A 13,083-nucleotide genomic window follows, 5' to 3' on the forward strand; every position below is an offset into this window, starting at 1 on the left:
GCACCTGTACGTTGACCCCAAGTATCAATGTGATCATGCTGCCAGGGGATGTAGTTGTGCTTCACACAATTTTCGCAAAGACGGCATTCGCTCAGATGCCAGAGTATCAATGGCCCTTTTGCTTGTAAATCAACAAAATTCCATTTCCCACTCTTGATATGATAGTTGCTGTAGCCCCCTCCTTATCCCCTGTGTCCGGACCGCCATTCTTCGTTCGCTCTTGGTCAATTCGGAATCGCTTCTGCCCAAAAAGTCCGGAGTCCAGACTGTCTTCATCGGTGGTTTCGTACTATGTTTTCTTTCCCCATACCCCTTCTTCCAGTTGACCGACGTTCAAATGGAGTCCGCTACCGTCAAGCGAATCATCACGTTAGGTGTTGTGTCTTGGAAATGGAGCTGGGTGCCCAGTTCGTTAGGGCCGCGCGCTTAGTTGCTTGCCTCTCGGCCTAGGAAGTTAAATTGCGTTTCGAACAGTCACTACGGTTGAGTAGTTACTCCTTGTTAGTTGACAAACTCAATAAAGCTTTCCTTCTTGAATTTCTGTTTCCTGGTAACTACGGAGTAGCTTCGTAGATTTTTTCCGTCGCTACCAGCAGCCGAGTTGTTAGCTCCGGAAGTAGGTGGATAGGTTAACTATTATTTATGAGCTGACTAGGCATATTTACTCAACGGCTAAGTAATTACTCCGTGCTGTTATAGAGTACCTAATTTACGGAGCATCTTGATGGTTATTCGGAAGCCACGAACGAATAACTAATAATAGCTATTTTGTTACTTGCTGGGTTACTTCTCAGCGGAGCGGTTAGTTAACTACTTACTCCGCAAGGCCTGGTAGAAAACCATGAACATGCATTTCTGGAACCAAATCAGAGAAATCGTCGTCCAAACGAACCAAGCGCCTGATATATCCAACGGCTCACGGGCCGATTGGCGTCCAGCCAATACCTTCCATGGGTTGTGAAAGCATGATGTACTTCGTACAAGCCCAGCCATCCAAAGACAAAGGGTAACCTTGAGCGGGCCCTATCAAATCAATAGTTCGCGGCGCCGCAGGGGATCCTTGTAATAAGGTGAGCAGCCTGCAGTTACAGCAGAAAAATATTTGCTGTTATCGACATATGCTCCGCTGAGGCAGCAAGCCATCCTTCAGCTATCTGTTTTTCGATTTTTATAAGATGCAGAGATGGGGGCAAGTGTCGGGTCGATACGCTTTATCTCCCAGCTACTTAAGCTGACGGCGGTCAAAACTCTTCTGGGAGCAGCATTTCTCTGGCTGGTTGTATTCCAGTACTGTCGATACCAGTTCTGGCGGAATCCTCACTCTGCTTTTTTCAACGACCGGACGGGAGTTTATGATTTGGGGTATAGCCTGATCCGGGAGCGAGAAGCCCATCACTTCATCACCAGGAATAATGCGCCTACAGAGCCGCCTGCTTCAATCAAAGGCGGTACAGATCCGTTGTTCTGCGTTGCATTCGTGACTGTCCGGAGAGAGGCAGATGATTATTTTGATCCGTCCATTGGTTCTCTCCTTGTAGGACTTGATCCACGGGAAAGACGGGCACTCCATCTTAACATCCTCTTCGCCGATACGGACCCGAAGAGACATCCAAGCTGGGGACAGAAATGGGTTGACCGGCTGACGGATGTTGCGGAGACGTACAATGTCTCTGCGAGTCAGTTGGACCACCTTAAGAAGCTGGAGACGGAAAGGAACTTTTATGAAAAGGGAGTGTTGTAAGTGATGCCATGTTTGGCTTTGGTTAGGAAGGAAGGTGCTGACGAGTTAGTGATTATGTATATGCACTGAACTCCTGCAAGAAATCCAACGCCCCGTACACAGTGGTATTTGAGGACGACATCATCATCGCGGAGGGCTGGATGGCGAAGACGCTGAAAGGGCTAGCGGACATCAAGCGGATGCCATCGGGCGAACGGCCCTGGATATACCTTCGCCTCTTCTACACAGAAACAGCTCTGGGGTGGGAGTCGTCCGACTTTGCCTATAGAAACATGCTTCTTATCTTTATAGCTGCCATGCTATCCACCTTCTCCGCCCTGACTGTCATACGCCGCCGCTCCTACCGTTCGCTGATCGACGTCCCTACCACCCTGGCAATAAGCGTGATTTGTGTCCCAGCCTTCATTGCCCTTATATATATGGTCGGAAAATACTCTTTATTCCCGCTACATGGAGTCGTCGAGATAGCTCCGTACGGATGCTGTACGCAGGGCATGGTGTTCCCCCGAGAACAGGTCGACGGTCTTATAGCTTATCTTCAAAAGAGAGGCCATGGGCAGACAGATACTATGATAGAAGAATATGCGGAGGAAAGCAAGCTGATCAGATATGCCCTTGCTCCGCAGCAGCTGCAGCATGTTGGGCTGAAGTCAAGCCGTGATAACACTGAGTTGAATGCGCAGAGTACGTGGGCGTTTTACTTTGAGGAGAATGTACCGAAGCTACTGAGGAAGGAGCATGATGGGATTCTACAGGATAAGGAGATTGGAGCACTTTTGGATAAGCATGGCGCAGGTAAATAATTAGTAAAATCCCCTTAGGATATGCATCATTTTTGTATATAATATGTAAGTTTTTCACCCCTTATTTAATGACATACAAATACGACTTGTGCCAGAATACATACGATAAAAAAATAAAAATAAAAATAAAACAAAGACAGTAGTAGCTTCCTTTAGTTGTTGAACTGTTTTAGTAGGCCTGATAGAAGCTGTATAGTATGATGTTGTGATGTTGTCATAGACGTCATCGGTTCAGTCGCCCCTTGGTGCCAGGAACCGTTCAAAGCAATCTGAGGATATCTCGCAAAAAAGGTCAACGACGTCAGAGACTAGATATGCTTTGCGTAGGTCCTTCTAGAGCCATCCAAACATAATACTGGTAACGGGTATCTATGTCGACTTGGGCTCTGGCTTCCTTTGAAAGGTTGAGAAGTGCGTCATTGACTTGCAGTGGAAGGAGAGACCTCGTCGACCTGGAGGGAAAGGGTATAAATGTACGTCTTGTTAACCCAAGTTCTTCTTCCTGTTCCTCTTCCTCCTCCTCCTTTTCCTTTTCTCTCACAGAAATTTCGATTCATATCATAGTATCATACTATCGACGAGCCCCCAACATATCCTTCCCTTCACTCTCACAGTGGTATATGACTCTCCTTTCACGTCTACCCCATGAACACCCTGCTAACTCTTGAGAAATCAAAACAAAAGACGCACGACCGGCGACACCTTCGCATCACTGTGATATATATCCACGCCGGGTATATCCCTTCTCTCTTGCAGGTCGTCCACCGTCCTGCCTTTGATATCTCGTCTGCGTGAGTTCGTCCCAAAGAAGCCTAGCGTCCTCCCCATGGGCTCTGCAGCATCACATGACCTTCCCTCTACCTAATCACCTTTCATCTCTTGGCGTCCCTTAAGTCCATGTAACTTCCGAGCTTCCTCGCCCCAAAAAGAAAAAGCGGCGAGCAACTCCCAAGGCAAAAGTTGTATCTATACACACGACAGAACATCCAGCCTGTTCCTGCTGCTGGCTGTCACTCTTTGCCTCCTGCCTCTCCCCTTTGCTCTGGCGGAAGCTGAGGGCTTCCCTGGCAGATGCCCCATCCCTATCCCGTTTACAAACTTCTCATCTTGGCCCAAGGCGGCCGTCTTCTTTTCTTTTTCCGTTGCCTCCATTGTCTTTTCTTTTCTGGCCGTTTCTTATATTCACCGTCTACTACACTCCTGCTGCGCGCGCTCCCCTTGCATATACCTCTCTGTACCCAAGACGCCTCTCCCAGCGAGAGTGCATCTGCTGCTGCGTTTCTACTGTTTGGGGGACGCTGATGCCCTCAATTGCCACCTCTTATCTCCCCATGATTGACTCACGAGCGGTACCACTTCGACCATGGCTGATGCTGATTCCATCTCCCACAGTAGGATCGTGCCCATCATGTCTCCGGGAAGATTAACTTCACAGCCGGTAGGCAGGGGGTCCGGGAAGCGGGCTGGGGGAGGAAAGACGATGCTGCAGGAGAACGACCTGCACATCGAGTGCCTGAAGGAGCGGCGGCTCTACGCCGTACCGACCCCGGGAGACGGTGAGTGTCACCACACCGTTTTAAAAGTAGCTAGGATTATCTAGTTAACTAACGGGGTGTCATATAACAACCAAAAAGGCAATTGCCTTTTCTACTCCCTTTCCGACCAGCTCTATGGTCGCCAGGACCGGCAAGGAGAAATCCGAGACCGGGTGGTCGAGCACATCCGCACCAACGCGGCCTACTTTGTCCAGTTTGTGTCGGATGTGGGAGGGGAGAGGAGAGCTCCCAAGCGAGCAGCGGCTGCCCGGTCAAAACCACAGTCTTTCAGTGACCGGACAGCGACCTCGGATGGCCAGTGGGCCAAATTCGAGAAGCTGCTCACGCAGATGAAGGAGACTGGATTCTGGGGCGGGTCGGTGGAGATCCAAGCCTTCTGCCAGGCTTACCAGAGAGATGTCTACGTCTATACGGACCACGGCATCACTCCCTTCACCAGCCATGGCGGCCTGGAGGGCAAGGAGAACGAGCCGGTGCACATTGCTTATCACGTAAGTTATCTACATTGTATTTATATCTAGTACCATTCACTGGTAAAGTCAATCGGTCTAACGGTTGTTGATATAGAACTTTCAGCACTATTCATCTGTGCGGAGTGTTGATGGGCCACATAACGGGGCTCCTGAACTCTCGCGGCCGCTGGGATGCCAGGGCAGTAGCTCACCTAGCGAGGAGAGACAGGACGGGGCATCATCCGGATCCGCATCCACATCGACGGATGATTCAACTGCTGCAACCAAAGAAGGGGAGGCAGGCCCGAAGTCTTCTACTGTCGCAGAGGCGTGCCCTGAAACCGACAAAGACGTTATCAGGCACGCACTGCGGCGGTTTATGACCGACTTTAGAGGAGACAGCAGGCATAGCAGATCTTGATGAGGAGACGTTCCAGACCCTCCTGCCTGCCTTTGAAGCAGTCTTTGTCCGGAACTTACAGCTACTCCGGAATGAGTCCGCGGTTGCCGCAGCATCTACTACGCACGACTGCTGCTTGTCGTCTCGCCCTCCGTCTCTGGTTGCAGGTTGTGGTAGTGCTAGCAGCACCTTGACCACACCAGCCTCTACTCCCGCGTCCCTTTGTGCACCGGTATCCAAACCCGCAGAGCCTACTGCTGCTCCTTCTTCTGCGGCTTCCACTCCCACCACTGCTGCAGCTTCATCGACCAGTCCCACGAAGACTCCTCGCCGACGCCTGATCAGGGGAATCCGTCCAACCGCGCGCACACTACTACGCGGCTCGTCATCCCGCTCATCATCACGCAACAGCACAGCCAGCAAACGATCTGCTGGCCGCAGTGATGATGAAGACGAAGATGGCCATGATGACGAGAACCCCTTGACCCGACGTCGACGAGGCGGGGACCGAAAACGCCGCATCCTCCAGGACGTGACTCTCGGAATCTCTGCTGCAGGTACAACCAGCAGTCAAGATGACGGAGACTGCAGGATCATCTCTGTCAGGCCGAGAGACGTGGCTGAGGATGTCGGCTGCAGTGGCGGAAAGGTCGACGAGTCCGTCTCGTCAGACACCGTGGAAGGAGAAGAAGAGGAAGAAGGGGAGTCATCTTCGAACGCAGGAGTATCAACTACTGGCGAGAGTGATAGCGAGTTCGAAGGTGATTAGCTTCTTTCTTTTCTTCTGGGTTGGTTAAAATCTGGTCTCTCTTCTCTCTTCTCTCTTCTCTTCTTCTCTTCTTTTAATATGTTCCAGCATGGCGTTACCTGGGAGGAACGAATGCATTTTAAGCGGGTCTTTCTTTTTATTTTGTCATCTGGGAGGGAATCTTGCATTTTATCTATGGCGTTTTTTCTGATAGACATGACTTTGGTCAAACGAGGATATGATATGATACCACGAACAAACAAATAGACGAGACAACAACATGTTCTTCTTCTACTACTTTTATACAAGACTAATTAATACCCGTCAGTCGAATAAATGAATGACAAGAGAAAAAGTCGGCTCTTAGTTCTCTCTGTGATGCTGTGATGTCCACTTTAAAATACAATCATCATGATAAACATCCATCCATGCAAGTCCATGTAACCGCGTCAGCCTCTCAACGCAGAGTTATGTATGTATGTACTTGCAAAAGACACAGCATGGACATGGGTTTCTGTCTATCTATTTACTTGAACCTGTCAATGGCAGCAACGAGAGGTGCCTCCGCGGCACCAGCAACGGAATCGAGTTTCTCGCCGTTCTTGAAGAAGAAGAAGGTAGGCATGGCTCTGACGCCTAGCTCGGCAGCAATATCAGAGCACTCGTCAACATCGACCTTGTAGACGTCAACGTCTGCGGTGCGTTCCACGCTGATTTTTTCGACGGCGGGGGCGATGGCCCTGCAGGGGCCGCACCAGGTGGCGAAGCAGTCGATGAGAACGAGCTTCTCGGTGGCAATGGCCTTGTTGAAGTCTTCACGGCTGCAGGGTGGGTGTTAGTATGCTTATCATAATATATCACTTGTATGCTGGCGATGGGTGATGGCGATGGCGGGGGAGGGGCAGGACAGGAATAGTAGGGAGCGAATGGTTGACGGCGAGAAAGAGCAGGAGGACAAGGGAGACGTACTTCTTGATCTCCTTGACGACCATGTTTGCGGCTGTGGGAGTAAAGAGTCTTGAGCTTGAGGAGGAGAAGAGTCTTGTAGATGTGAGTGTCTGTAGTCTTGTCGATGTCTATGTCGATGTGGATGAGAGCGAAGAGGCGGAGGAGAGGAGGGCAGGGCGGCTTAAATAAGAGGACGCAGAAGGGCGAGGGCTAAAGCGGCGGCCGGCGAGGGCGAGGCGGAGGGGAAGCCGGGATGACGTTGATGCGGGCATGACGGAGGCAGCTTAGAGAGCACCTAAAGGAGGGACAAGGTAATTATTAAGACGGCGGGGAGGGGAGCAAAGATGGTGTGAAGCAAACAGACGAGAGCGACGAGCAACGAAAGCCGAAGAGAGCAGAAGCAGCGAGAAAGGAGAAGTTCCGAAGAAAAAGAAAGGAGCGAGGCTAAGAGGTTTTAGTTAAGGCTTAGGGGGCGGTCTAGGGGTGGTGTAGGGATGCTTTAGTTAAAGGCTTTAACTGGAGATGGGGGCGCCTCTAGTTAAGGCTCGAGTGAATTAGTAATAAGACAATAGCCTAGAACCTGCGCATTCAGTAATGCCTGTCATGCATGGCCTGCTGCGTTTGAAGATCGATGTTACATATACATGCATGCATGCGCTAAATATTATTTATAAACTGATCATTATTAAGAGAACTAAAATATTGTGTAACCGCTAGGCCTGCTAGCTTATGCAACATCTAGGGTATCACATCGCGAGTATCTCAAAGTATTTCAATCGTGTTCTGGGGTAGTTTGGGATTTAGCTTCTTCCACCGCTGGCCATCTGGAAAGACGAGACGCCGTAGCCGGTTGACGCAAGGAGCCAAGGACTCGTAGTACGGAGTGAAGTTATCCGCTGCAGTTCGAAGAATGTCCTCCTCATCACTTATTAACCCTTTCTTCACATTCGCTAGCTCCGTAGAACCTAAATAATTCCATTTATCAAACTCGTCGACGGTCTTTTCATTTCTCGGCCGTCATAATGAACACAGTTCCAGAATAAGACCCAGAAGAAGGACTCTAGATTGTGCATATAACAGTGCTTTTCGCCGTATAAGACGCCGATAGACATGAACGCCCTCGTGCCTGTCTTGCCCCGTGCGCCGGACGAGCCGTCCCGTTGCACTTTTATTGCGAGGCCAAGATCGATTAGAAAGGCGGGCCAGGAAGGGTTGTTGTCCTGGTCTTCATTCACCATCAGGTTCCGCAGGGAGATATCGCATTGGATAAGGCCTGCTTTGTCATGGAGCGACATGTATCCTTCAATACAGCCAGCCAGCCCTGAAAGCAGAGTAGCCTTCGAGCTACTTTTGTAGTTCGGTTTGCCATAGTCCTGGAGAACGACCCTTCTTCCCCTTTTTCACGGTTGGAATATCGAGGCCTCTTTGGATAGGCACGACATCATCATCCACGTTGTCGACACGAACGGTCTCGTGGTGATAGTATCTTGCAACATTCCTCACCTCTCGAGCCACCGCTTCTTGCAATAGCTCCCCTTCCTCAGCGCGCTCTGGGTACTGCCATGAGTCCTTGACAACTAAGGGCCTTCTAGACTCGTCCGTCTCACAGTGTGCCTTCCAGCAAGTTGTAGCTCTTCCGGCAGCACAGCGTGATCGTCCAATGATCCCTGGCGTACCTACCAAGGTCAAACCAGGCACCGGGTTTACCATCATATTTCGGGTCGTTCTTCAGCTCTCCCGGCACCAGGATCTGAGACCACTGGCATCTAGAGCGCTTAGTTACCCTTGGATCATCAACAAAGCCAACATCGAGCTTTCTCTCGCAATAGAGCCGCCCTTAAGAGCCGGTCAGGGGTATCGGCGGCGCCATCGTAGGACGTAGAACGCCGCTCATGGTATATCTCTGCCTCTCGAAGCAAGTCGTGTAAATTGTCCAGCGACCTGGTTAAAGAACGCTGTTAGATGGCATTACGCTCTTCGTGAGAGTAAGAGAGGGAGAGGGAGTGGTAGCTTTTGCCTTTTCAGGAACGGGTGAATCTTCGAATTCACGGTGGCACGTGATGAGGCTCGGCCCGGCCCTTTGGCTCTTGCTTACGTAAAACTACTTAGAGAGATGGACTTTAGCTATGCTTGCTTATGGCTATGGATAATCGGGTACCTAATAGTCTCCATCTGGCTAGGGATACTCCTTTGCTTCAAGAGAGTAGAAGTTAGTAGAAGTGATAGAAGTAGTGGTGGTGGTGGTAAGGGATATCTATAAGCTGCATAAGGAGTTGGCCAAGGGTAGAGGAGAAGAGGCCATCAACAGCCGCTGGAAGCCTTGCTTGCATGGACACACATGATGCATGATGCACGGGATAGACAAGGCAAGACAGGGCAGAGAAAGAGACAGAGATGGGGAAATAAGAGTAATAAGAGCAGGACGTAAGACAGACGACGACATAAGCTGAAGGCGTCGACGACTTTCACACACAGAGTGACTATAAGAGAGGAGGAAGCTGGTTTCTTCTTCTTCTCTTTCTCTTTCTCTTTCTCTTTCTACAACATCATCATCTTTATCTCCACTAAGAAATCTGGTTAAGAACTATCAAAGTATCTTATATTGTTGCATCTATCTGTGGCTGGTCCTCCCTTGCATCCTCACCTCTGCTTGTCTGTCTGCCAAAAGTCAGGTCAAGAGACAGGCGGGCAGGCAGGCAGGCAGGCAGAGAGAGATGTCAGGGATGAGAGATGCAAGGGAGGACCAGCTGGATATGAGTGTGGTAAAGGAGCAGGAGCAGGAGTAAGGGTATAAGTATAGAAAAAACGTCCTTTCTTTCCAGTGAGATAAAACAAAAGGGACAAAGGCTAACTAGCTAGCACATGGGGATATCAAAGGGGGTGTTAGAAGAAGAAGAAAGAAAGAAACCGAGCCGAGTACTAGGACAGACAAAAGAAAAGAGAGGAAGAGGAAGAAGGGGTGGAGAGGGAGCTGGGATGGAGAGAAGGGGGAAAGGGGGAAGGGGAAGACGATACCTTGCGCAGTTGACAAAGGAAAAAGGAGATGAAAAGGAGACAACCGACCAGACCAGACCGATTTACGCAGTTGAAGGAAGGAAAAGAAAAGAACTTCAGGGGGTATGATATGCAATTCGTGAAAGACTCGAAAAGGGAAGAAGAAAACGACGATTAAAAAGGGCCATGTTTTGATAAAAAGAAGACGTACGACCACGACCGTTCTTTGGAAACCATTCCGTCCGTCCGTCCAGTCCGCCAGCCAGTCCCGTTCCGTTCCAGAGAAAAGAAGAAGAAGAAGTAAAAAGGAAAGGAAAGGAAAGGAAAAGAAGATTAAGAGATACATGGTGTTATTTGAACAACCGGGGTATGAAGAAACACGCTCGCGAGTCAGATGGGCTGGATAAGAAAGGAACATTGGGAAAAAAACATATGCATGCATGCGTGACATATGAAAAGAGAAAAAAAAAGGAAAGGCAAGGAGATGGGGGGAAATCAAGCTGAAGGTGCGAAGAAAAGAGACGATATCGGTCAGATTTCGTCGTCGGCTCTGGAAGGGAAAATGCCAGAGCTGCTCATGGAAATAGAGCTGTGTCGCTTGCCGCTCGACTCGGCCCGGGATAAGGTGACCAGCTTTGCGCTGCCGACGCTCATGTGGCGGATATGGCGGCCTAGGTCGACGCTCTGGGCTCGACGGATCTCGGTTACGTCCTCTGGTTCGTCGATGGGGCTGATTTCATTCTCGCTGTCGATGAACTCGGTGAATAGGCCTTCGCGGGACTTTGCGCGGGTCTCGGGGTTGACCAGACGCGGCTGTTTGCCGACGCTAGAGTGCCATGTCGGTGGGTCGCCGTCTGCGTTGGCGAGAGCCATGCCGTCGTCGGCTTCTTCGGGCAGTGGACTGATCTCGGCTTCGTCGCTGTGGCCGTTCATGATGGCAGGGTGGTGGACATCGGCGGCGTCATTGGAAGCGGTGGTGATGTTGAGACCGCGGTGGTGTTTGGGGAACGTGCCTTCTTCCTCCTCTTCCTCTTTGGGCACGGGGAGAGCGCCAAAGTATTCGTCGCTGCTGATGGCGTTGTCGTCTTCCAGGTCGGGATCAATGATAGGGCTGGTGTCGTCCAGTCGTTCGCGAGTCGAACCGGGGCTCTTGAGCGGTGCTTGAGAGAGACGTCGGGATGGACGGCCGGACAGCCAGCTGCCCTCCGAGTCGATGGAGGCCAGAGACTGCGCTAAGAAGGTGCTGTTGGGCCGGGTGTCTGGGCCAGACACGTAGGTTCCTGCTCCGATTCCAGCTCCGGCCGACATGCCGCTGATGCTGTACTTTTCTGCGCCGCTCATGCGCTGCGAGGCGGAGACCGAGACGGAGTACGAGTCTTCTCGGTGGAGGTTGTACGGCGGTTCGGGAGAATACATGCGTGGTCCCGGAGCGGACGTCGACAGTCGGACTGCGGAGCCGGAGCCGGAGCAGCCATCGTCGAGGTGTTCGGTGAATTTGGAGGTGATGGACTGGGTATCAGTGCCTGCCCGGTGGGAGGACGCAGCCGTACCAATGGCAATGGGGTGGGAAGCGGCGGAACCAGCGCCGTGATGAGCAGCAGCAGCACCACCGCGGTTGAAGTACTGGTGGGTGCGAGAAGTGACGGAGAACTCGGAAGAGCCGTTCTTTGGCAGGATGTTGCGGTTGGGCTTGCGGCGGAGGGTGCCTCGACGGCGGAAGAGCTGGGTCCAGGTCCGGCCGAGCTTGGTCTCGTTCAGCATGGTGCTTGGTTTGGTGGAGGCAGATGCAGACGCAGATACTGATAGTGATGCGGAGGCAGACGTTTCGGAGACGGAAGGTTGGCGGAATGCAGGGTGTTCACGGATGTCGGGGATCTCGTCTCTGTGTTCGTCGGCTGGGAGAGCGAGTTCGAGGGTCTGTCCGTTGCGAGAGAGGACGGTGGATGGAGCAACCTGGCTTTGGCGGCCATGTTCGGTCTTTAATACATCGGTGGCCGTTTCTATTTCAACGGCGTGCTCTCCCTTGACCAGGCTTTCCTTTGATGCATCCTGGAGCCATGACTGGGTTTGTTGGAGGGACTGCTGCTGGGACTGAGGCTTAGAGACGTCCATGCGGTCCTGTGATGAGGGGATGCTGGTGGTTCCTGCAGTCACGATCTTCTCGAGTGGCTGTGTCTGTGTTTGCAACTGTTGTTGTTCTACCTGGGGCTCTACCCGCGACTCTGGCTCTGGCTGTTGGGTTTGGAGTTGCTGTTGTTGATGTTCAGCTGATGCTTCTTCTGCCTGACGAGCAGCCGCAGCGGCCTGCTGTTGCTGTTGTTCTCTGAGAATCTGACGCTTGACCAGTCTGCGCCGTCTGTCACGGTCCATGAGCTGGCGCAGAGCACCGGCATCCATGGAGTCAGCCAGCTCTTCGATCTTCTTACTACTGCCGGCAGTAGCGGCGGCCTGGTCGGCAGAGAACCATCGTGGTTTGGCCTTGTCTCTGGTGGTAGAAGAACGCGAGATATCGGCAGTTGGCGGCAGAGAGCTGCGGGTTCCATCAGCCGAAGCATATCGAAGGAACGGTCGAGGGGACAGTGCATTGAGAGCACCGAGCTTGAAGGTGTAGGATGGCGACTCTCCCTGGTCGCGAATGGGGGCCGAAGGCGCAGGAGACGAGGTGAAAGGGTCGGAAAGATGCTTGTCCCTGTTGGAGGTGGCAGTGGCAGTGGAAGGGTTATTATTGTTGTTGTTATTGCGCTTTGGATGCTCCCAGACAAGACTGCCCATGCGCTTGATCTCCTGCTCGCGCTCGGGATCGATGCGTCTGCGTCTCTCCGAACGACGGCGGAGGATAGAAGTGGGCTCGGAGGGATATCTCTTCCCATGCAGCGTCGGAACAAGGTAGGGGGCCGTTGAAGCGTCTCGGGAGTCCTGAATCTGAACCTGAGACATCATGGTGTTTTGGTGGTGCTGGTGCTCAGACTGGCGGAGCTTGGACGGGGCGAGTGCATTGACGGAGGCAAAAGTGTCGACTGAAGTGGGCTGTCGCAGAGCTCGACCGGCCGGCAACGTCATGGGGGAGTCAGTAGCTGCTGTAGCTGCTGTAGCCGGAGTAGCCGGAGTCGTGATGGCTACGGGAGATGAAGTAGCAGCAGGAGCAGTGGTGGTGATAGCAGTGGGAGTTGCTGGAACTGGCGGTGCGGCTGCCGGAGAGACACCGCTGTACTTCTGACGCTTGCTGTCCCGACGGACCAGCCTGCCAGCGGAGAAGCCATGTCCGCCAGTCGTGGCCGTCTTCGTGGCCGCCTCGGTCTGAGCTGGAGGAGTGTGAGGCTGCCGTGCCGGAGAGGAGGATGCGGCCGGTGCAGTGGTCGTTGTCGTTGTGGTCGTTGTGGTGACCTCGTCGTCTCCCCGGCGAGCTCGCTTCTTGTGACGACCAAACGGCCAGAGAGCCAT

The 13,083-nt window shown here is 52.1% G+C and overlaps 6 protein-coding genes across 6 annotated transcripts; 3 read left to right on the forward strand and 3 right to left on the reverse strand.

Moving 5' to 3' along the window:
• Window positions 1–1,183: 1,183 nt before the first annotated feature.
• MGYG_03247 (integral membrane protein) lies at window positions 1,184–2,544 on the forward strand (the record flags this gene model as incomplete). The annotated part of the gene is made up of 2 exons (XM_003175678.1): window positions 1,184–1,737; window positions 1,791–2,544. The coding sequence occupies 2 exons, from the start codon at window positions 1,184–1,186 to the stop codon at window positions 2,542–2,544; spliced, it is 1,308 nt and encodes a 435-aa protein (XP_003175726.1).
• Window positions 2,545–3,907: 1,363 nt separating this feature from the next.
• Window positions 3,908–5,721, forward strand: MGYG_03248 (hypothetical protein; the record flags this gene model as incomplete). Its single annotated transcript, XM_003175679.1, has 4 exons — window positions 3,908–4,100; window positions 4,179–4,591; window positions 4,668–4,904; window positions 4,948–5,721. 4 exons carry the CDS (start codon window positions 3,908–3,910, stop codon window positions 5,719–5,721), a joined length of 1,617 nt encoding a protein of 538 aa, XP_003175727.1.
• Window positions 5,722–6,226: 505 nt separating this feature from the next.
• Window positions 6,227–6,692, reverse strand: MGYG_03249 (thioredoxin; the record flags this gene model as incomplete). The annotated part of the gene is made up of 2 exons (XM_003175680.1): window positions 6,227–6,521; window positions 6,670–6,692. 2 exons carry the CDS (start codon window positions 6,690–6,692, stop codon window positions 6,227–6,229), a joined length of 318 nt encoding a protein of 105 aa, XP_003175728.1.
• Window positions 6,693–7,410: 718 nt separating this feature from the next.
• On the reverse strand, window positions 7,411–8,542 carry MGYG_03250 (FunK1 protein kinase; the record flags this gene model as incomplete). The annotated part of the gene is made up of 5 exons (XM_003175681.1): window positions 7,411–7,613; window positions 7,637–7,969; window positions 8,034–8,324; window positions 8,356–8,465; window positions 8,511–8,542. The coding sequence occupies 5 exons, from the start codon at window positions 8,540–8,542 to the stop codon at window positions 7,411–7,413; spliced, it is 969 nt and encodes a 322-aa protein (XP_003175729.1).
• An 820-nt stretch (window positions 8,543–9,362) lies between these two features.
• Window positions 9,363–9,771, forward strand: MGYG_03251 (hypothetical protein; the record flags this gene model as incomplete). The annotated part of the gene is made up of 2 exons (XM_003175682.1): window positions 9,363–9,410; window positions 9,508–9,771. The coding sequence occupies 2 exons, from the start codon at window positions 9,363–9,365 to the stop codon at window positions 9,769–9,771; spliced, it is 312 nt and encodes a 103-aa protein (XP_003175730.1).
• A 402-nt stretch (window positions 9,772–10,173) lies between these two features.
• Window positions 10,174–13,083, reverse strand: MGYG_03252 (hypothetical protein; the record flags this gene model as incomplete). Its single annotated transcript, XM_003175683.1, has 1 exon — window positions 10,174–13,083. The coding sequence occupies one exon, from the start codon at window positions 13,081–13,083 to the stop codon at window positions 10,174–10,176; it is 2,910 nt and encodes a 969-aa protein (XP_003175731.1).

Source organism: Nannizzia gypsea, genomic scaffold, assembly GCF_000150975.2.
Source record: "Nannizzia gypsea CBS 118893 supercont1.2 genomic scaffold, whole genome shotgun sequence".
NCBI classification, from domain to species: Eukaryota; Fungi; Ascomycota; class Eurotiomycetes; order Onygenales; family Arthrodermataceae; genus Nannizzia; species Nannizzia gypsea.